The sequence below is a fragment of the Mixophyes fleayi genome, chromosome 2 (genome assembly GCF_038048845.1).
Source record: "Mixophyes fleayi isolate aMixFle1 chromosome 2, aMixFle1.hap1, whole genome shotgun sequence".
NCBI lineage: Eukaryota > Metazoa > Chordata > Amphibia > Anura > Limnodynastidae > Mixophyes > Mixophyes fleayi.
Window position 1 is genome coordinate 295016331 of NC_134403.1, and position 24653 is coordinate 295040983.

The 24653-nt window shown below is 43.0% G+C and overlaps 1 protein-coding gene across 2 annotated transcripts in view; it reads right to left on the reverse strand.

Annotated features, from left to right (window-relative positions):
• LOC142139111 (uncharacterized) overlaps window positions 1–24653 on the reverse strand; it is a 441344-nt gene that overhangs the window by 388300 nt on the left and 28391 nt on the right. The window contains exon 3 of one of the 2 annotated variants that reach the window (XM_075196426.1): window positions 20483–20537. In XM_075196426.1, coding sequence (XP_075052527.1) covers window positions 20483–20537 — 55 coding nt within the window. Of the gene's footprint in view, window positions 1–1117; window positions 1213–20482; window positions 20538–24653 lie in introns of those variants that run through there. The other variant, XM_075196427.1, reaches the window with a different exon arrangement.

Below are 24653 nucleotides of genomic sequence, written 5' to 3' on the forward strand. Positions count from 1 at the left end.
TCCTCCCTCCTCACTGGCTGTCGTGCGTGAGGTCATCATCACGTCCCGACTGTGTCAGTGAGGAGCTACAGTGAGAAGAGCTGACTGCCGGCGAAAAAGAAGAAGACAGTTAAGTAGATTTGTGTTACGCAGGGGGACAGAGTGTGTGTGTTATGCAGGAAAACAGAGAGTGTGTGTGTGTGTGTGTGTGTGTGTGTGTGTGTGTGTGTGTGTGTGTGTGCTATGCAAGGGGACAGTGTGTGTGTGTGTGTGTGTGTGTGTGTTATGCTGGGGGGCCGAATGTGTGTGTGTGTGTGTGTGTGTGTGTGTGTTATGTAGGAGGACATAATGTGTGTGTGTTATGCAGGAGGACATAATGTGTGTGTGTTATGCAGGAGGACATAATGTGTGTGTGTGTGTGTGTGTGTGTGTGTGTGTGTGTCCCTGCATAACACACACACACATTATGTCTTCCTGCATAACACACACACACAGACACTCTGTCCTCCTGTGTAACACACAGAGTGTCTGTGTGTGTGTGTGTGTGTGTGTTATGCAGGGGGGACAGAGTGTGTGTGTGTGTGTGTGTGTGTGTGTGTGTGTTATGCAGGGGGACAGAGTGTGTGTGTGTGTGTGTGTGTGTGTGTGTGTGTGTGTGTGTTTGTTATGCAGGAGGACATAATGTGTGTGTGTGTGTGTGTGTGTGTGTGTGTGTGTGTGTGTGTGTGTGTGTGTTTGTTATGCAGGAGGACATAATGTGTGTGTGTGTGTGTGTGTGTGTGTGTTATACAGGAGGACAGTATGTGTGTGTGTGTGTGTGTGTGTGTGTGTGTGTGTGTGTGTTATACAGGGGGACAGAATGTGTGTGTGTGTTATACAGGGGGACAGAATGTGTGTGTGTGTTATACAGGGGGACAGAATGTGTGTGTGTGTGTGTGTGTGTGTTATACAGAGGGACAGAATGTGTGTGTGTGTGTGTGTGTGTTATACAGAGGGACAGAATGTGTGTGTGTGTGTGTGTGTGTGTTATACAGAGGGACAGAATGTGTGTGTGTGTGTGTGTGTGTGTGTGTGTGTGTGTGTGTGTGTGTGTGTGTTATACCAGAATACTATGGAGCAGACCTGTCACCAGCATTACCTTTTTTGATTTGATACACTGTGCCTTGCACATCCAGGACATCCACTGTATTAAGTCTACTATGCTTTTCAATGGACAGGCTTCCTCCAGTCTAAACAGGATGAAAGCTGAGATGTGTAAAGGAAGCCAGCCCTGTAGAAAGAATAGTGAGTGCAACAGCTCAGAGTAGAGTACCGTTAATATAGATAGATACTAGAGCTCACTCGGAAAAAATCAGAAACAAATATAAGGTCAAATTTAAAAATTGTTGGCGATCAAAAAAAGTATATAATCCTCTGCAAATATTACAAACTTCAGAGCACACCACAGTTTCATCAAGCCAAGGTGCAGATGAAAAGGAAAAGCAAACATTTCCAAAAAAATTGCCAGAACACAGATATACAAACATGAGGCTGAACTACAATACAGTTACTGCAATATAATCTCATAGGGTGCAGAATATGTAATCTATGCCAAGAATGTGATTTGCACTTTTACTGTGGCTAATAAAAAAAAGCAGGTTGGGATTAAAGGGGGGGTGAGTTTGAAGGTGTTATGAAACTGCTCCTTTAAGAGAGCTGTGGGATACACAGGTAGATTCCAGTAATTAATTATTTTACTCCGACAGTTTGCTCATTCATCACAGTCAACCTAGTCACTCATCTTCTAGGAATATGAATCTCTGGCATGAGTTTCTCCATGGGAATCCTGTTCGTGTTCATTATGCAAAAAACATACATGGCTGTGCAGCGGTATGCAAAACACCAATCTCATAATATGTTTAAGCAAACAGATGATCTGAAAGAGGAAAAAAAAATGAAACCCCTTGGAATAAGTTGCGTGAACTAGGCAGCTTAATTATGTTCCATTTTGAGGCTGCTGAACCGCTGTATATTTAAAGATGTAAAGTGCAGCACCATTTAGAAAAATTATTTTCTGCTACTAAACCATGCAAATCATGTGAAAAAAAAAAACTGTTGATGGATCTCCCTATGTCTGCTATGCTCATTAAGCACCTCAGTGTATCTGGGGATAATGGCATTAACAGAGAATAATTATTAGCTCGGATTACTTTCCCAGATCCAACTTATCAGACCTGGAATTGAAAACAAGCATAAGCTCTGAGGTTACTTCTTTTTCCACCGCGTTATTGTGCAGTGAGAGAGTTTCTATCCAGGAGCAGGATATTCATTCTCTCACAGAGATGCAAATTCTAAGGCAGCATAAATTGGGAAAAGAAATAAAAAATAAAACGGGTAAATTCCCTTAACTTTATTATTCTATCTATGCCAAGTTAATACAAATTCTACCACATGAGAATTGCAGGAAATATACTCTTATTAAAACATGTTAAAGTATAGATGTAGAACATTCTATACTTTGGGGCAGATTCGGGACACTACATGGCAATTTCTTTTACAATGGAATCTGTCCCATAATTTGCAATTACACATGTTATATGGGGACCACAACTAGGCTAGGTACACACTATACAAAATTTCTTTCGATATTATATCCTTAACGATTTTACCAATGACTGGATAAAAGTCCTGATCAGCATGCTGATTCATGTGTACACACTAAGCACATTTTACATGATTTACCTTCAGATCTGTGCCCTTCAGCTCTCATAACCATCGGCTGAAAAGATTGTGACTTACATACTGCAGAATCAGCACGGCACCATTCCATTGTTGAACAAGATATTAAGTTCATTTTAAAAATTAAATGAAACGATACGATGTGCTTTGGAACAATTGTTCATTGTTGGAACATATACACTAATGCAATATTGGGCAGAACGGTCGTTTGTTGTGTGATTAGTCCGATAATCGGCTGTAAACCCTTGTCAAAGTCGTATAATTGGATGAACGAAAGTATATTGCTTTAATATTGTTTTGCCGTGCGATTGCGATCCGTACGCCACGTAACACGTGGCGTGGTGTGATCGCACGTTAAAATACGCACGCACACACTCACATTACAACATTTAGTTATTTATATAATTCATATTCATATTGGTTTCGTTACACTGTAATTTATGAGCAGATAATATTTGGTTCATTAGTAGTATATATATGTATATATATATATATATATATATATATATAAATATATAATGATTATACGTACACTTCAGTGATATATATGGTTCAGGTTGTGGGAAAGGTGGCATGTCTGGTATCATACTGAAACCCTATTCATCAGCAGCTGTCCGGTGCAGTCGGCTAAGAGATCGCACATTGCATACTTTAGTTATTGATATTAGGGAATAAACCTTTTGTATCATGCTGGCTATGAAAGGAGCAGACCCCCTGAAGAGACGACCCCCACCTTTGGATTCCTTAGATTGAATCAGCCTATGATCTGTTTACCCTGGACCCACCCAACGTCTGGACCTATAGAAACAATCTACGTCATCTCTATTGTTCACTGTGTAACACTGTACTGTATATAATCATAGCTGCACACCCCCTGGCCCTCAGTCAACTCTGACACAGTATTCTAACAGATATACTGTCCACCAGGTCCCGTGGGTGCGCAGCGAGCGCATGCGATAGCATTGGTATGTATTTATCTTTTGGTATTGGCTGTACTGTACTGTATCATAATATAATAATGTATTGAATTGTTAACTGTTTACATCTGCTAAAATAAATCTCTTTGTGCTTTGGAAACACATACAATTGATTGGGCAATGCTTATTTGAAAACGATAGAATTACTTTAACCCTGTAGTGTATACTCAGCCTTAAGTATGTAATCATCACTTCCTCAACCTGCTGGAGCTGACTATAGAGTGTTATATACACAATGCTAATTACATAGAGTAATTCACACATTTCTGTACAATACATTCCTAGGACAACTTCAGTATATTTAAATAAGCAAAATTAAATTAGTTATTTAGTAGTAGTTAAAACGAAGACGAAATTGTGAAATTTTGAACCTCTAAGAAAAGTGGAGGTGATGCTTTTGCTTGTGGCATAAAGTAGCATTCTGGGGAACACTTATTGCGCAATAATTTGGAGATGAGGACATTAGTGTAAAATTTTGTAGACACTTTAAAAATATGGAACACTTCAAAACTAGTAAGGACTTGCCCTTGTGCAGAAATAGCAACAGAATGGGAGAAGGGGCTACAGCTTGTGGAACCAGAACAAAAGATGCACTTAAAAGGTTATTTTGTTTAAAATTTTCTGTTTGTTCAACAATGGCAAACATTAAATAAAATAAAAATTCTAGTGCATCTTTCAGAGTGCTGGATTCCTACTCTAGAAAGGAACACTTGATAATTATTTTCACCATATTTTTAAACACATATAAAAAGGTAATTAAAATATACTGACAGAGACAGACAGAAAAGAGCTGTAGTAGGTAAAGACTTACAGAACCAAAAAATGAGGACGACCACTGATGCCACCTTTACTTGGCTGTCACAGTCTCTAAAGGTATTACAAGTAGTGTGTGCTAGCAATAATATATATGGGCAGATAATTGGTTAGAATTTATATAGAGAAGCAAAGGGGTGTTTTGATTAAGTCAATAGTGTCGTAAGGGGCGCAAAAGAACATGTTGCTGCCTGTGGGTGGGTACAGAAAAGCGCAAATAGTGGTGTGTGGTGCTAGAAGCTCAGGAAGTTTGAACAGGTTTGTTTCTCCTCTTCACAAGATAACCTATGGAAACTTGCTTTTATAACACATTTATAATGTCTAAAATAGAGATTTAATCCAATGCAAATATGATTGCTGATGGGGACTGTCATTATTATAATCCTTGAGGATAATAATTATAATTAGCAATATAGTATATTAATGTGGTCAAGTTCAAATCTAACAAATGAAGTTGCTTTAGATAACATGGTTTACAACAAATCACATAGTGCAAGAGGCTAATGTATTTTGATGTATGTTTCAGATACCTGCTGTATGTCACTTTGTCAGAGCGCTAATTTTACATTCCAAGATGATGTCACAGATGGGCAGTCAACCATTTTGCCCAGTCCACAGATCCTAAAAGCCTGAAATTCTTTTGGCTAGATTGGATCACATTTGCGGTCACTCCAAGTTTGGTGTATAATCCTTATTGGGAAACATAATGCAGCAAAGCAATAGTTTCCTCTATATAAATTTGCAACCACTGGAACAAGCCATATGAAATGTTTCAACAATATTTCTCTAAAGGGATAATGTATCCACCAAAGGAGTCAATACAACATAATCATGTTTTATATGCATCTCTGCTATGTTTCCTGACTAAGTCCAATCAATCCAGGGCTGAACACATTGGATATGTCACTCTACACTTCTCCTTACAATCTCTACCAATACTTTCTCCACACTCAGTAGAAACCTGAAAGCATTGTTGTCCAAAACCATAGCAAGAACCACTATTTCCTTATCCCATTAACACACATGAACCAGAACAAAGAGATGCACTCCAATCCATCCACCCTCCATGCCATCACTGCAGAAAGTGACTGAGAAATGAACAATTCACCTCCTCTTGCCTCTAATCCACTCACTTTCAATAACCATATCCAAATGCAATCTGCGGTCTGAGAGTTTGCATTCTGCAAAGTACAAAACTTGTATTACTTGTAAGGGCTCATACATATATGCACCTTCCTTATGTCTGATATATTACCTTCAGATAGAGTATGTTGAACCCTACCAGGAAAGTGCTGACAGTCAACGCTTCCAAGAGGAATTCAGGGCCCCAGTACAACAACTTCATGGGGCCCCCCTTACAGATAAGTTGCAAATTTTTTTATGTTGATGTGGCCCTACTATTTGGGGCGTGGCTATGCATTATTGGGGCATAGCTAGCAGGTGAAAACTGCTAGGCCACCCTCCTATACAAAAAAAAAAACCTGCATTGTTGTCTACACCATTGACATATGTCCCAGCACTCCTGACTTTCAGGACATCTAGCATCATAGTGTAGTATAGAAAGAATGCAGTGTGTACATAAACAGTTCACAGTCTTGGCCTTTCCCCTACATTGGGCAGAACACTCACCAAAAATCGGAATTGTCCCACTACAATCACAACATTTCACACACTGTCCTACACTGTGCTTCTCACTTTCACCACCTGTGGCTGCTGCTTTCTTTAGTTGCGGCTTGTCTTGGTCCTGGAATGTTGGGAGCCCCATTTGGAAAAAAAATGGGTATATTTAGAAAATTACAACCAGCCCCGGCGCTAAATCAATAGCACACAGAAGTAATAATTGGGCCTTCCTCCAGCCCCATTAAAATAATCGTATTCCCATTTAATAAATAAACCTATTTCCCTCCATGCAAACAGCCCCAGCATTAAATTAATAGTATTTACATTTCAGAAATATACCTATTTCCCGCAACCAGCCATTAAATAATTCATAGTCACATTTAATAAAGAGACCTCCTTCTCCCCAAATTCACCCCCGCATTCAATAGCCCCCAAACCATCCCATCTTAAATAGTCCCCACTATTAAATTGCCCCACCTTCACCCCACACACAAAATAGCACCAATTAATTAGCCACCACCTACCTCACACACACTACATTGCCACAAGCCCCCTGTGCCATCACATACACATTACTGTCCCCCTTCATCACAACTACACTGTGCCCCCTTATGATGACACTGCACTTTCCATGCTGCTTTCCCCCCTTCATCAGTGTGCTTCCTCCCCCCTCTTCTTCATCACTGTGCCTCTCTTCCCCCTTTCTGTATCATTCTGTGCCTCTCTCCCCCCCTTTCTGTATCATTCTGTGCCTCTCGCCCCCCCCCTCTGTATTACACTGTACCTTTCTGCTTTTCTCCCCTTGCCTCTATGCTCCTTTACATACCTTCTTTCATCTCTCTTCTGTCTTCTTTCTTGGTCATCACTGAATGTCACGGTAACCTGACAACGTCACGTCCGACATCCAATGTGAACGGAGCAGAGAGGAGGGACGCCGGCGCTGCGATCAGACGATTTGTTTTTTTTCTTACACTATCCAGCTCCCCCCACCAACGAGCGAGATGGAGCTCCTAACCCCACCCAGATAGATAAAAAATGTGGGGATTAAATAGTATTTAGGTCCGGGCCTGGGTAAGTACTACCTGCTTCCCCCCCCCCTCCCTCTCGGCGGCTCTGCTTACAGTACATGAGAGCTCTATTAGAAGAGCTCCTTCTTTTTCTTCTTATTTGCTCCTCAGCACATTAGTGAATGCTGGATGGACTATAGATGCTCTAAAGTCATCCAGCATTCAATGTGAGTGACCCAGAATACTGTTGATAATTTCCTCATAGCATTAGATTAACCAAGAGGTAACAGCATGTCTGAGTGAAGGACCCTGGGTGCATGGAAATTGGCCATGTGTATGAACCCTAATAGTAATGGGTGAGAAAAAATTACTGTCTGAATGGGAATTTAAGCAATAACTGCACTTAAACAACATGGAGAAATCACCATACATATCACACACTATCTCTTCCAAAAATGTTCTTTGGATGCAGACACTGAATTGAGGTTACTGGCTATCTCAGCAGAAAATGTAAAGCTAAGAATGTAAAAAAAGTTCAGTCATCCTACAGACTATTATGAAATGCTGAATAATACAGTAGATTGCCAAGCCTGCATTGAGGCTGGTAAAGGTTATGTTAGTCTGATAATCGTCTGGACTAGTGACATAGTGAAAGTTCAATTACACATAAGCAGTCTGGCTCTGCATCAAATTTCAAGATGAATTATGTAACTTGTGTAATACTTTACTCATGAACAAAAAAAAAAAGGAGTCAGACAGACAGAGATTAGATTAGTGCTACCCTTAGACATACTTAACCAGACAGATTAGATAATAATGGTTATTTATGAAATTGCAGACCCACAGCACAAATACCATCTATTGACACCAACAGCTATTTTTTTTGTGAGCAAATATTGGAGCATCTGTAAGGGGGTGGATACATTTTCTAATGAAAGTGGCTGGAAGAATCAGGGCTTGCCGAGTGGGGCTAGGGGCCCAGTGTTCCCTGGGTGTGCCGATTTATGCACCTGCATGTAATAAGATTTCATGTTGCAAGATAAGATTATGTAAATGAAATGCAAGGAAAGGACACATTGGAGTCGAGTGGAGGGTGCACCGGGCATTTTACTTCCTGCAAAAGAACATGGTTTTCATTAAGCCCTAGTCGTTGGTAGAAACTAGACTCAGCATATACTTTAGTACTTTACAAAGGAAAGCACAATTCTAGGAACATTTCCACCAATGTAATAGAAACATTAAAGCACTCAAAACTATTGAGCCCTTGGCGGCTACTATTCGAGCGTCCCCAGACGTGTGAGGTGTGCACACGGGGGACCTGGAGAGCAAGATTTCTCTTTTTGCCTAACTTATTCACCATCATGACCCATTACGGGAATCTCTCCGGGTATAAAATTAACATTACTAAATCTGAGGCATTGCTCCTTAATCTCCCTCCCCATGATTGTCATGATATTGCCTCTGAATTCCACTTTCGGTGGCAAAAAAAAAAGTTACAGTATGTGGGGATCTAAATCACCACCACCTACGAGTCCCACTACCAGGAGATTTACCCGACTCTCTTCCTCAAACTGAAATCTGATATCTTCTCTTGGAGGACCCTAATTATCTCATGGCTGGGCAGGATCATGGTCGTTAAAATGTCTATTCTCCCTCCGCTCCTTTACCTATTCCAGACACTTCCCATCAAGGTCCCTATCTCTGAATTGAATAATATGCAACGACACTTAGCTAAATTTGTCTGGCAGGGCAGGTCTCTCAGGGTCCAACTAGCACAGCTTAAAAAACCCACAAATTGTGGAGGTAGGGGATTTCCTGACCTGAAGGACTATTACTGGGCGGCCCACCTTAGTTCTGCTACCTCCTTTGCGCCTCTGGCCTCCCACACCGGATATAGAAGCCGCCTACCTCTCTATACCAGACCTCTCTAGTATTTGGGGCCTACCTAAACAATCTAGGCTTGCACTGATCAAGCACTTTCCTACCTTTCTATTTGCCGCTTGGAACTGGGAGACCTGCAAGAGTCATATTTCCATCCCTCCAACTCCTCTGATTATCCCCTCATGGCACAACCCTGCCCCCCCATCCCACGGTTTTCCTGTGGCAGCTGCCACATACTCACCCCTATCCAAGGTCTCTGGCTGCCATCCATCCATGTCTTTCTCTCTCAGGCACACTTTCCAGCAGCTTCTCCTCCAAAGGTTCTACCTTTCTGCTGGCCTTTGTAGTAGGAGCCTCTCCCCCTCTTGTTTACTGTCATCCAGCAATTCACTTCCACTTCACCTGCCCTTCCTGGGCTATTTCGGCTAGGGGCCATGTCCCTGTATAGGGGACGTTGATTAATTGGTGTCTCCCTTGCCGCGCCACCCCCCCCCCCCCTCACTTGCTGGGGACCCAGGATCACCTCGCAGCTAGAAAAAATGGCTCCTCTTAGGGCGGGAAGTCAGAATCTTTATAGACTGTCTCCCAGGCAGGCGCGTGTGCACCGCTAGCAGCACCCCCATCTGCAACTTCCACAACCAATGACGTTAGCCCCTGCCCCTTGTGACGCGAACGGCCACCGGTTTTTACATGTGAATAAAGTATAAACTTTCCGACTTCACTGGACCCCAAAAGAGTAGGTAAGCTAAAGCGATCCTGCAGTGTCAGTTTGCAGCAAAAAGCAATGTTTTTCACTCATAAATTACTACAACCAACAAAAAGTAGGTTAATACAGGGGGAACCTTCTATTTCTCCTGCGTTAGCTCCTTGATAAATTGTGCAGATTGATGTGATGGCCTTTCTCCAGAGAAAACAGCTGTTTTTTTGTAAAAAGTTTAGGTAGAATAGGACATGGCGTAATTTAGCAAGTATGCCGTTAGTACAGGGGTCTAAGGCTGGGTACACACTACAGAAAATTTCTCCCAATATGATTTAGCTAACGATTTTACCAAAGACTGAAAAAGTCCTGATCAGCATCCGGATTCATGTTTTAAACATATTTTACAAGATTTACCTTCAGATCTGTGCTCTTCATTTGTCATAACCATTGGCGTGTACTTACCCATATAAGGAGGCAAAATAAAAAAAGTAAATGACAAAACTGTGTCTGCTGTACAAACCCATATTTTACAGGTTTGGACACTTACCATCCTGAAATTCACAAAAATCGTTTCACTACAACTATACTATATTTTTAGACTGCATTTAAAACTATATTTTTGTGAATTTAAAACCTAATCTGAGGGAACTGATTTCTCATTTTAACATTACAAACATTTTACAAATGCAGTGTTTTCCAGTGCATATTTTGGACAAACATTTTCCCATATTTGTACCTACTATACTGTTTTATTAAAACTGTTTTATTGATTTTCAGAAATCCAAGACGGTCCATATTGGGTGCGTATCCATTGAATCCATTGTTAATGTAGGTATCCGCCCAGCATCATCAACTTTCACTTGACCAGATTCACTTCATCCATACCTTTAGCTCTGCCAGGATGGTGGCTGAAAATGCATTTAGACGACTAAAAAAGGACGTTGCCGTTGTTTGCTAAAGAGAAATGACATTGACAACAACCTAATGACAGATATATTTGTCACGTTGTAGTTTACATTATGCAGGGCGCACACAGGGGGGGCTTCTGGTGCCTAGAAACCCTCCTCCCAGCTTGGGACACTGTATGCTTGAGGTGGCTTGCCTCGTATATATGATGGGGATAGAAAAAGTTGGAGAGCACCCCATGCATACTGGTCATCCCCATTGGCTGCAGGGCAAAAAAAATCTGCATTTGCCCCTGTATTGTATGTGAAATACAAAAAGAGAATGGAATACAGAGGAGCCTGAACTGTCCGACAGTCGGGTAGATGCAGTTACCTATGATGAAAAGCGATCCAACATTGTTGAACTCATCTGGAGCATCATTACTGCCAACATAACAGAAATGCTAGGTGAGTAGACGGCATAAGAATGACTGCATTAAAGACACATTGTATAGAATTAGCTTTTTTTTCATTGTGATCTAGTCACAGATGTGCAAAATTGCACTTCACATAGGTGTTGACCATTTAGATTAACAAGTGTTGCTTGAAAAACAGTAGCAGTAATGTTTTCAATTGTAAATATGGTTGCATAGAAAACAGCCTTTTTACCTTGTGTTTCAAATTAACATGTTTAAACCACAAAACATGTGTTATTATTTTATAACACAAGAAAGCAATAGAGTTATTGCAACTGCCTGTACATATTTAATTCAGAAATGGGATGAGTGTCAATTGTGCTGGGTTCAATATAACTTGGACCTCCACCATAATTGGAATAATTTCCCACAGAACAGCGTTGGGAATGGTGTGGAGCCTTGCAATTTAGTAATCAAATGATCTAGGAAAAACATCTGACTCTCTCTATATTCTCTGCTGATATACTCATGCATGATCATTTTTTGGAATAAAGTGTTTTTATTACTTAGATTTTTAAGGGACAGTACAACAAAACAAATTACATAACAAAACATACCTACCAAATTCCAGGAGAAATATTCTAAAACTTATTGTTGCTTTTAACATATAACAGATATTAATTGACTAATCAGATTAAGTATTTTCATTGATAAAAATGTACAGTGAACTACACTCCAGAACCAACCTAAATAAATAAGGTTAAAACTAAAACTGAAACTGAAGCTATAGCTGCGCAGGGCTGTTGCTAATATCATAACTGGTGGTTCGCCATACACATCAAACCATATCATCTTGGAAGGGGAGGACAGCAAATTGAGACTCATACCAGTGATGCCAGATTTTATGATACTTGTGTAAGGCCTTTCTACTATCATACATAAACCGTTCATGCCTACATATCTCAGTAACTAAGTTAGTCCAATGATCACCCTCCAACGCTATCCAACCCCTAGCAAGGTCCACCTTGGCCAGGGAGGACAATATAAATATATATTTGAAGAGTGGCTTGTCTAAATTCTCATATAATGTAATACCAAACAAACATATCTTGGGGCACATAGGAGGGGTGAGAGGTAGTGTAGAGGAGATGTGATCTCATATATTAGACCAAAATGATTGAAAAACTGGGAATGTCCATATTAAGTGCCAGAATGTACATATTAGTACACTCAGCGGAGATGCGAAGTCTCATCATATGTAGGCTAGAGGGGGTTAAATACACTCTATGTAATATATAAAAATGTATTTGCTGTTACTTGAGACATGAGGTGGCATTTTTTGTACTACCTATCACCAAGCTCCATTCGTCATCTGAAAGGACGTCCATATCAGTCTCCCATTTATTTCTCAACTGATCCAATCCTCTCGGAGACACCTGAGGCAGTAATGTGGCATACAACACCTATATTCATTTACAGGAACCTAGAGAACCCATCACATTTTTTAAAGGGGAGTCTAGGATCTGTGGCTGCTCTCTAGGAAATTGAGCGTTAATGGCATACCTCAATTGCAGATATCTGAAGAACCGGGAGTTAGATAACTGGTAAGCGGACTTACTTAGTTGCTCAAATGATCTTAAGTGACCATCTATATATATATTTGACAACTAGTATTCACTCCCGCTTTTATCCACATCATTGAATGTTCTAACTTCACCAATTCCCCAAAATCAAAATTATGCCAAAGAGGGGAGTCAGGATCCAGCCCTTCGTAGAGTCTGTTAGTATTAATGCATGGTCATTAGTTGAGCTATAAAATTGCTTTGTTGCTCCCATTCATGCTCCTTGAACCTCTGCAGACAGGCATCTTCTTACGCCTGCATAGCCAAATCCATCTTCCTCAGCTGCTCCACGGATATGGTGGGCATTGCTTTAGTGGCTTGTTCCATATTTGGGTTCTTCTTTTTCCTTAGTGGAAAAATAAAGACTATTAAAAATGAAAAAAGAAATATTACTAATAAGAACACGCAAAAATATGCAATAAAGCTAGGGAGGCATTTGCAGTGTCAGATTATAGCCCTCCAAAATGCGGGGGACATAACTTGCAGAGACAGCTGCTAACGCTGATAAGTAACACTTTCTAAATAGCGTGAATATTTTCATTATGATTGAAAATATCCAGTGCGAAATGTATCACAAATAAGCACAGCATTGAAGCAATTGTTAATACATAGGCCCCAACGGGAGATAACTTACTGTTTGAACACAAAGGCTGTATATGACTCCCTAGGTCTTCATTAACAGATGAATCATAATCGCCATTGTCTGCCGTCTCTTCAACCACCATCTGTGACGAGGGCGAGCCAGTGCGGCTGCTTTGAGCGGTTAAATTACCGTTAGCACAGCTTGAACAAGAAAGATGAATAGGGTTTGATAGGGCTGAGATGCCAAATACATTGTTGCACAAATCATAATATGGCCACTGACGCTTTTCTTTTTGTTGTGGAAATGCACTTTGCTGTATTGCTTCCTTAGGGACTTGAGTTTGTTGACAACTTGCTGCTGTGAACGTTTAATTCCCTGGTTGGTTATTACCTTTGCAATGTTCCCATAAATAGTTGCATCTTCCACTGTATCAGTAATCTGTTTTTTGATCTCTTCTTCCCCTCTGACAGCCAGTAGCTCTCTGACTTTTACGTCCTGCCAATTCGCCATGCCTGCCGTTGTACAGCATATACACGGCATCAGAGAAATTCTGATCCACCAATGAGCTGCTTTTAACAGGATCTGGGTAGAAAAACTTAGGAACACCTTTCATACCGCCGCGGATCTGGCTTCAATACGAGAATAACCACTGATCCGACACTGACCTGGGTCCAAGCATTGGTGTGAAAAGAGTATTATTAAATGTGCCTGTCACGAACACCCAGCCTGTCCCAGACACAACAATCTGAACAGCTGGCCGTGACTGGCGTCACATTAGTCACTTAGCAATTAATACAGCTTTTCTGCCACCACATTTATTATGATGTCCTTACGTTCACTAGAACCACTTATTAATGTTTTACACTTAAATCACATACACATGTAGCATGAGCATTCCTGGGCTTCGTAAGTTCACAAAGAATCACTAGATAAAATTTATTTAATCTGAAAAATGTTTCCAAGGCTTAGTTATAAAAATTAATAAGACATACAATATATTTTGCACAAATGAGTTTCAGAAAATAAAATAGGAAATAAAATCAGAATGACTACTTACTAGTTAAGGCCTGATGTGCGAGGGAACACAATTGAGGAAAATGGTACATTTCAGTCTTGAAAGACCCCTCATGAAAATGCACAATCTGATGTCTAAAGGAGAACATTTTAAACTCTTTTTCCACATAGTCCTCACTCCCCACCTTTGGAGTTTAGCTGTCAAAACACAGATTGATCTACCAAATGTCACAGGGCTTTTCGAAGGGAGCTAGGAATGTCCTGAGATCGGAATGTTCACAGGACCTGATTTCCCACCTTTGCTTGTTCTGCTTGACTAGATGGTTAAGAACTTTGGGGCTTCAAACTCCTCCAAGATGCTATCTCTCCCTGGTGTTGCTATTTCAACAGATTAATGACACTTGCATAAGTTCAAACTCATGTCATCCAGCAAAGCACATGCTGAGATTACATTACAAGGTTACATAAAATATTCACATTGTCATACATGAATTCAACAGAAAATAACAACCAGTAATTAGATAAACTACATAATCATTACAGTGCCTCTTATCAGGCAAGGTTTAATGACATAGGAAACCTTTATTTAGCTGACGTGCTCCCACACATTCATGCCATCTCTGAACACTTTTATTTCACTGCACTATCTTTTTGTGTTAATCTAAAATGATCATCTAGATTACACAACCACACTTATACAGCATGTATGTGCAAATAGCAGTGTGACAGACAGGTCATCTGAAGGATGTCTTGTTCATGCCCAGTGAACCTTTGTACAGTAGATATGAATACAGTGTGTTGTCACGTTTTTCATGTTGCTAAATGGAAATTACATTCTCAGGCAATTCTCAACTAGATATATGCCCTTTATAACAGACTGGATAGACTGCAAAACTGCTGGTTACACAAAAAGTCTATTAATAAATGATTTGGGAATATTTTACATCCTCTGTAAAAAGCATTGTGTAAAACAATTTTAAATAGAGAAGATCTCTACAAATCAATTTATGAGTCTAACAATTAAAAAAAAAACATTGGTTTTCATCCCCTTAAAGTTGGGGTACAACATTTCAGGGGCGGATCTAGAAAATAATTTTTACCGGGGGCGATTTAGTCCCCACCCCTTTCTGACAGCTAAGGCTGCCTACGGCTGCACACTATGTGCAGGTCCGTTCGGCAGAGACAGACAGGGAGAGTGTGCTGCCCGGCCACTACGATTGTTTTTAAAAAACAATCAGAGCAGCCGGGCAGCACACTCCTCCTGCCTGTCTCTGCTGAACGGACCTGCACATACTGTGCAGCCGCAGGCAGAAAGCCCCTGCTAGGGGGAGGGGGCGACTGCCCTGATCGTCCCTGGATCCGCCACAGCAACATTTGTATAAAGTGCATTGTTACACCGATCAGTTAGAGCGGGCAGAGCAGGAGCAGATAGGGAGTAAGAAGGTAAGAATTTACTCTCTAAAATGGACTTCACAAGAGGAATGGCCCTGAGAACATACAAGAAGATGGATGTTAAAAGGAAGGCAGGATTACTTGCACATTTTCTAACCATTAAGTCTTTAGCCGGTGTTTCTTCTAATGTCTATGTATGAGGATTTTGAGTTATTTTTAAGCTCTGTTCAAACGGGTTGGGTACTAAATTGTGACACAGAAAATGACGGCAGTTAACCTGTAGATATGAAAATGTTGGCAGGCTAAATGCCGACACTTCCATTCTGGAAACAGCGTGAAAATGTCAACAGTGTGATTGTCGACATTCACAATGCCAACATAAAAAGATCAATGCTGGCAGTGATGCAATATATTTAGATTTCTGATGGAAGAAATGATGCAGATTGCATGGGGTACCATGCTGAGTGTAGGCTAGGCAAGTGACTGCCTAGTCAGGGACACCGGGGGCGGGGTCGTTCACAAATTACCGGGGCCCATAGTCTGGTAATTAAATGGGGAAGGGGCAGGGTGTACGGATGTTAAGGGAATAGAGCAAGCTGAGAAAGTGGCGTAATGTGTCTGGGGGATGGTGTAATGTGGCTGGGGGAGGTGGTTTAATGTAGCTGGGGGAGGTGGTGTAATTTCCAAACATATATATGTGATTAATTTTATCACACATAGTTTGCTTGTTATATAATTATATAGTGCATGATCTGTATTAAGTACTGTGTTCATTATTTTACATATTTCATGTACCAATACATTTTCCAAACAGGTCCCAGCATTTCAGGAACCATACAAGAAACCAGTAGTAGGTTCATAAACAGAAACCAGAAAATTATGTAACATACAGCGCTAAATCATATACAGACAAATATATAATATCCAAACTGCCTTTCCAGTGTCCGTTAGTTCGTTCATTCATATATATATATATATATAAACTATGTCTTCATATATTGATTCCTTGATGCAGATGGTATATAGTGATATCTTCAATAAGTCAAATCCACTTATAAAAATAATCCTCAAATGAAAAGAAATTGGTATCAGTGTGTATATATCCCACACACCCTGTGTGAAACAAAAACACTGCACCTCAAATCCCGGAAAGGGTGACGTTTAACCTCATTATTAGCATAGTATATTTCATGCAAGATGGAAAAAATTAGTTATATATAGATGAATAAAATACAAATAGAAAGGCACTTACACAGTGCTAATGGTGTAGATAGTGAAGCACTATAAAGATGGTGTATCACCAATCCCATATATTATCAATATTCCTCACATGAAACTCTCTTCAGGATCTCCTCAATGTCATTTCGATCCAGGAGCATAGGAGAAATATAATAAAGTATATAGTGCTTTATCTTTTATTAAATTATTATAGAGCCAAAAATAACACTCATACAGAAACATAAAAAAAATGTTCTGCTGCTTACAGCACAATCAGTGCCCCTACACTGACTGGCTTACCTTGCTGTGTGTCAGGCTAGGGCAGGATGCTTAGACTGGCAGGCAGGGTACACAGCGAGAAGGGTAGGGGACTGATCTGCTTCTTCTCCCTGGTTGTCTGGATGGCTCAACCCTCCTCTTCCCCTCTGCTCCTGTCCTGTTCCTCCAGTTCCCTCATGCTTCTTCCCTTTCCTCCTGTTTATCACTTTTCTATCTGTTCACTTCCGCTCCTCAACCCTTCTTATGCTCATCCCCTCCACTAGCGTCTGTTTTTCGTTTACCCCTCCCCATACCCTCCTACTCCTTCCTCTCACTCTCCTCAGCATTGGCTAGACCCCCTATCCTTCAGCACATGTGAGACTGGCACTGGCTCCTCAGTGTGAAGAGAACCTGCAGAAGTCTGCCAAACACAGCATTAAAGTTCTGTAGATCAGATAAGTGTATTGATTAAGTTGGGATAAGAATGTAACATGTGAGGGAAGGGTATTAATGTAATATGTATGTGGGGGAGAGTATGAATGTAATATGTGTGGGAAAGAGTATTAAGGTTATGTAATGGCTCCATTAATATAATGTGCATGCTATTAATGTGATGTGAGAGCTGGTGGTGGCTATTCATGTAAAGTGGGGAGGTATTAATGTAATTCAGTGGGGGTATCAATGGAATGTGGCTTCTGCCTGGGGCTAAATATGTAATGTAGATATTGCTGGGGACTATTAATGTAATGTGCAATAAGCCCGATAACAAAGATTATTTTATGTTTTGAGATATTAACTTTATGTGTGGCTTATGGGTTCTGTTAATATAATGTAGGGGTTAATAATTTGATGTGGGATTTCTGTATTAAATATGATGACAGGGCCATTTGGAGGATGGAATACATTTTGTTAAATTGATTTAGTGTTGGGGCTGCTTAGGTGGTCTAGAGTGTTCACTTGCTGCTTGGCTTTCCAGAATTCTAGGATCCAACTAAACAACAACATAGCTTAAGACACCTGCAGCAGCTGGTATTAAAACCTACAAAAACAGGTAGAAGAGAACAGCACAGTCTGACAACACTTCTGATTCTAGTGCGGCAGACACACATTTATAGGAACAGTCCCTCATAGTCAAGACTTCCTCACACTTCACGCTGCTCTCTGATTCCACCCCTGCCAGAAATTCTAACCCCGCTGTTGTGTCCAGTGAAGGAAGGGCCATGATATGAGTGATTTGTATAGAGCACCAGTAACATCATCAGTGAAACTCAGCAGCCCTCTACACAAAATACCTTCTCACATGGAGTAGCAGAAGTGGGAGCTATAGTGTAGACCCTCCTTTACTGGACACCACAGCAGGAATTAACCTGTGCCTTACACACTAGTTTCTTATCATAAATGTTCGTCCACCATTTTCCTCTTGTCCCAAATTAGGGAGCTAAATTTAAAAAAAAAATTATTTAAATTTGGTATTCAGCCTGATATCTGCCGGCTCTGTGCCAACAGATGCGAGGTCTACTTATACAGTAGGGGGTTTTCCCACGCTGTCATGGGAAACCCCATACTTTATAAATAGGCCTTGCATCTGTTGATATTTCATTGTGCGGCTGTTGATCTTCCATAGAAAATCATTGTGCGTTCTTTCATAATGTTTTTTTTATTTTGTCAAGCCGGACCTTTAGTTTATTTTGGTTTCTTTTAGACTGAAGAAAAGAAGATTATTTTCAAGACCATTTGCAATATTTTGGTTTTTTTTTAACTACTCCAGGACCTGTGGAATATTATTGTTTTCTTTATGGTTGGTTTCAAGCATTATTGGAGTAAAACCTTACAAGATTGGAGCGTTTGCAGATGAAGACATCAGATGGTAAGTATATGGGGATTTATTATTAATAAATATATGTGGGTTTTAAAGAGGTGCCTGGTTTATATTTTTGTTAAAGTAATGTGGTTGCAACAAGGGTTGTGTGCTTTATTTAAATTTTACTTTGTGGGACTGCATGTCTCAATGGGCCCTGGATGTCAGGGCATGTTGCCACTTGTAGTTCTCCAAGTGCCAGCATGCCCTGGCTGCCATGGGAATGCTAGTACTTGTAGCTCTACAAGCACCAGCATTCCCAGACTGTTTATGGTAGTCTGGGCTGGCTGAGACTTGTAGTTCCACAAAGTAAAATGGTGTTTATATATATATATATATATATATATATATATATATATATATATATATATATATATATATATATTTATATTTTTTTATTTATTTTTTACACACTTTATTACCCTACCCACCCACCGGGTGTAGGAAGAGGCCTAGTGCTTTCAGCACGGGGCTAGGTCTCCCTAGATGAGGGATGGCCACACATTTTTTTTTTGCTTCAGCCATGGCTGCGTGCCCTCGAGTTTGGTATGCCTCAACTATACATTGACTAGGGGAGAACACCTCTTCCCCGCCCTGAACTTCCCCCTAAATTGCAGGCTGTAGTAACTGCGCTTTTCATGCGCTATCGCTATAACTGCTGGTTCTGAGCATAGAGTGATTTTGCGTTTGTTATACTCAAAATCAGCGGATACTTGTGTTGATGAATCAGGCCCTCTACCTCATACCTTCCAGCCAGTACAAGCAGCGAGACAGAATTCTTAAAGATATGAAGGAAGGTCCAACTCCCAAGGCAATTACTCCCCCCACCCATAAATATACCACAATATGCAATCTCACAAATATTACAAAAAACAAAGAAAACTATTATGTAGTACATACAAGGTTCTAGTTGTAGTTATGGACACCCTGCACACACACACACACACACACACACACACACACACACACACACACACACACACACGTGACATTCTACGAATATTCACATAGCACACAAGATGTGCATGCAGTCAAGGCAGTTTAATGTGTGTGTTCAACATTCTCATGCAATAAGCCCTATAACAACCATAACATTGCTTATTAACAACTGCTGATCACTAAGTCTGTTTTTCTCTTGTACTGCTCTGACCAGACAAGCCCTCAGATGAAAAAAGCTGCACCCCTCAATATAAACATGGCATAGGAACAACACTACACACAGAATGCCTCAGGGGAGACATGTGAATTAAATCTTATTGGAACATAGCACCAGGGAAGCTCTCTCCAGGGATCCTACTATTTCACTATTTCCTGTCCCAAAACTACTCTAATGAATACCTGGTTTAAAAAAAATAAAAAACTAGCTGCAAAATAATATCCAGCAAGAAACCCCATAGGGACCATCCTATCACAGGCTGGCTAGAACAAAAATTTGACTGAAGTCTACCGAGAAGTGGGGTTGACTACAGGAAAGAGTGTCTTATTTTAAAGATAGATAGATAGATAGCTAATGTTAAAGACAAGATTTGAACCAAACCTTACCTGTGGCAAGGAATTGTATTTTCTGAACAGCCAAATAACTACAAGCATGCAGAAACTGTAAAACATAAATACATACAGTAATCAAGTGATGCATTTGCAATGGTTATTCAACATATGTACATGCTTACATTTCATACACAAATTAGTCTATATCCTATTCTAAGGCAATATTATAAGCTCTCAAAAAAGATTTTGTACTTTCATTTTCTTAAAACACATATTTCACTAAAAGATAAGAACATAGAAATGTAAGGAATGGTATGCTCACAATGAAATATAATATACTAGTTCAAAGTATGAAAAAATTCCATTACAAACGCTAATGACAAGTGAAGCAATAAGCTAAAACGGCCTTAAACGCAGAGGATAGGGTTAATGTCTGACGATGACACAGTCCTGATAAACCCACTGTTGATTCCAGCCAATGGGTGGTCTGTGGGAGTGTCCTGGATTATTTTAAGCCTCTTCCAGGCTGGAAAATTGTTGTAAACTCCATTAGAGCAGGCTCAGTATCTCTTAAAGCAACACTTAGCTATTCTATATACCTGTGGTTCCCAAAGTGTTCCCAGTAGTGCCGCGGCGCTGTCACAGGAGTGCCACGGGCCAGCTATAGAAAAAACAAACAAGACATAAACTTACCAATCTGCACGGCGCCGGGACCCAGTATCCTCCTCTCTCACGCAGCTGCTGCGTGAGAGGAGGATACTGGGTCCCGGCGCCGCGCGGATTGGTAAGTTTATGTCTTGTTTGTTTTTTCTATGGCTGGCCCGTGGCAGAGTGAAAGGAAGCGAGAGAGAGGGCAGAGGAGGGGGACAGCGTGAGAGAGGGCAGAAGAGGGGGATAGCGTGACAGAGGAGGGAGAACAGCGTGACAGAGGAGGGAGAACAGCGTGACAGAGGGCAGAGGAGGGGGACAGCGTGACAGAGGAGGGAGAACAGCGTGAGAGAGGGCAGAGGAGGGGGACAGCGTGACAGAGGAGGGAGAACAGCGTGACAGAGGAGGGAGAACAGCGTGACAGAGGGCAGAGGAGGGGGACAGCGTGACAGAGGAGGGAGAACAGCGTGACAGAGGAGGGAGAACAGCGTGACAGAGGAGGGAGAACAGCGTGACAGAGGGCAGAAGAGGGGGACAGCGTGACAGAGGGCAGAGGAGGGGGACAGCGTGACAGAGGAGGGAGAACAGCGTGACAGAGGAGGGAGAACAGCGTGACAGAGGAGGGAGAACAGCGTGACAGAGGAGGGAGAACAGCGTGACAGAGGAGGGAGAACAGCGTGACAGAGGAGGGAGAACAGCGTGACAGAGGAGGGAGAACAGCGTGACAGAGGAGGGAGAACAGCGTGACAGAGGAGGGAGAACAGCGTGACAGAGGAGGGAGAACAGCGTGACAGAGGAGGGAGAACAGCGTGACAGAGGAGGGAGAACAGCGTGACAGAGGAGGGAGAACAGCGTGACAGAGGAGGGAGAACAGCGTGACAGAGGAGGGAGAACAGCGTGACAGAGGAGGGAGAACAGCGTGACAGAGGAGGGAGAACAGCGTGAGAGAGGGCAGAGGAGGGGGACAGCATGACAGAGGAGGGAGAACAGCGTGAGAGAGGGCAGAGGAGGGGGACAGCGTGACAGAGGAGGGAGAACAGCGTGAGAGAGGGCAGAGGAGGGGGACAGCGTGACAGAGGAGAGAGAACAGCGTGACAGAGGAGGGGGACAGCGTGACAGAGGAAGGAGAACAGCGTGAGAGGGCAGAGGAGGGGGACAGCGTGACAGAGGAAGGAGAACAGCGTGAGAGGGCAGAGGAGGGGGACAGCGTGACAGAGGAAGGAGAACAGCGTGACAGAGGAGGGGGACAGCGTGACAGAGGAGGGGGACAGCGTGACAGAGGAGGGGGACAGCGTGACAGAGGAGGGGGACAGCGTGACAGAGGAGGGGGACAGCAAGACAGAGGGGGACAGCGTGACAGAGGGGGAGAGAGGGCAGAGGAGGGGGGGGCAGCGTGACAGAGGAGGGGGGGCAGCGTGACAGAGGAGGGGGGGGCAGCGTGACAGAGGAGGGGGGGGCAGCGTGACAGAGGAGGGGGGGGCAGCGTGACAGAGGAGGGGGGGGCAGCGTGACAGAGGAGGGGGGGGGCAGCGTGACAGAGGAGGGGGGGGCAGCGTGACAGAGGAGGGGGGGGCAGCGTGACAGAGGAGGGGGGGCAGCGTGACAGAGGAGGGGGGGCAGCGTGACAGAGGAGGGGGGGGGGGCAGCGTGACAGAGGAGGGGGGGGGGCAGCGTGACAGAGGAGGGGGGGGGGCAGCGTGACAGAGGAGGGGGGGGGCAGCGTGACAGAGGAGGGGGGGGGCAGCGTGACAGAGGAGGGGGGGGGCAGCGTGACAGAGGAGGGGGGGGGCAGCGTGACAGAGGAGGGGGGGGCAGCGTGACAGAGGAGGGGGGGGCAGCGTGACAGAGGAGGGGGGGGGCAGCGTGACAGAGGAGGGGGGGGGCAGCGTGACAGAGGAGGGGGGGGGCAGCGTGACAGAGGAGGGGGGGCAGCGTGGCAGAGGAGGGGGGGCAGCGTGGCAGAGGAGGGGGCAGAGGAGGGAGAACAGCGTGAGAGAGGGCAGAGGAGGGGGACAGCGTGAGAGAGGGCAAAGGAGGGGGACAGCGTGAGAGAGGGCAAAGGAGGGGGACAGCGTGAGAGAGGGCAAAGGAGGGGGACAGCATGAGAGAGGAGGGGGACAGCGTGACAGGGGGCAGCGTGAGAGGGCAGAGGGGGCAGCGTGGCAGATGGGACAGCATGAGAGAAGGCAGAGGGGGCAGCGTGGCAGATGGGACAGCATGAGAGAAGGCAGAGGGGGCAGCGTGTCTGGATGCAGAGGGGGCAGCGTGCCTGGATGCAGAGGGGGCATTTTTGCATACAACTAGATAAGTATTTCTGTCCTGACCTAAATACTTATTACATTATTTTGACCCAACTACTTCTAAAACAAGACTGCTCAGTAATTATTTTGGAGGGGTGCCTTGAAAAAATTATGGAGACTCTAAGGGTGCCACGAACTGCAAAAGTTTGGGAACCACCGCTTTAAGGGATGCAGTAACGTTATCATATTGACTTCCCTATTTCTTTCCATTGTTTCATTGAGCAAGTTCTAATGTATGAGAAGGCAAATTTATATTTTGAGAACTATAAACAGGAGCATGAGTTATACTTGTTCTGGTATAACTTGTGAAATGTTTCAATAAAGAAGAGATTACATAAAATAGGAGAAATGTATGTGTAGGCACTAATGAGCTATGATGTCATAATCCCCCAACAAACTCTCCTGGTAACAGTTGCATAGCCTAATGCAGTGGTTCCCAAACTTTTGCAGTTCGCGGCACCCTTAGAGTCTCCATAATTTTTTTTAAGGCACTCCTCCAATAATTACTGAGCAGTCCTGTTTTAGAAGTAGTTGGGTCAAAAAATTGTAATAAGTATTTAGGTCAGGACAGAAATGCTTATTTAGTTGTATGCAAAAATGCCCCCACTGCATCCAGACACTCTGCCTTCTCTCACGCTGCCCCCTCTGCCCTCTGTCACACTGTCCCCCTCCACTGCCTCTCTCCTCTGCCACGCTGTCCCCCTCCTCTGCCCTCTGTCACGCTGTCCTCCTCCTGAGCCCTCTGTCACGCTGGTCCAGCTACTCTGCCAAGCTGTCCCAGCTCATCTGCCCTCTGTCTCCCTCCTCTGTCCCCCTCCTGTCACGCTGTCACATCCTCTGTCCCCCTCCTGTCACACTCCTCTGTCCCCCTCCTGTCACGCTGTGACTCTCCTGTCACACTCCTCTGTCCCCCTCCTGTCACGCTGTCACTCTCCTCTGTCCCCCTCCTGTCACGCTGTCACTCTCCTCTGTCCTCCTCTGTCCCTCTCTCACTTTGCCCCCTCTGCCGAGCGCCATCCATAAAACAAACAGAAACACTTACCAATCCGCGCGGCGCCGGGACCCAGCATCCTCCTCTCTCACGCAGCCTGTCACTGATATGACAGCTGCGTGAGAGAGGAGGATGCTGGGTCCCGGCGCCGCACGGATTAGTAAGTGTTTCTGTTTGTTTTTGATGGCACGCGGCACCCCTGAGACATCGCCGCGGCACCCCTGGGAGCCGCGGCGCACAGTTTGGGAAACGCCGCCTTAAAGCCATAGTATTCAATGCTTAAAAT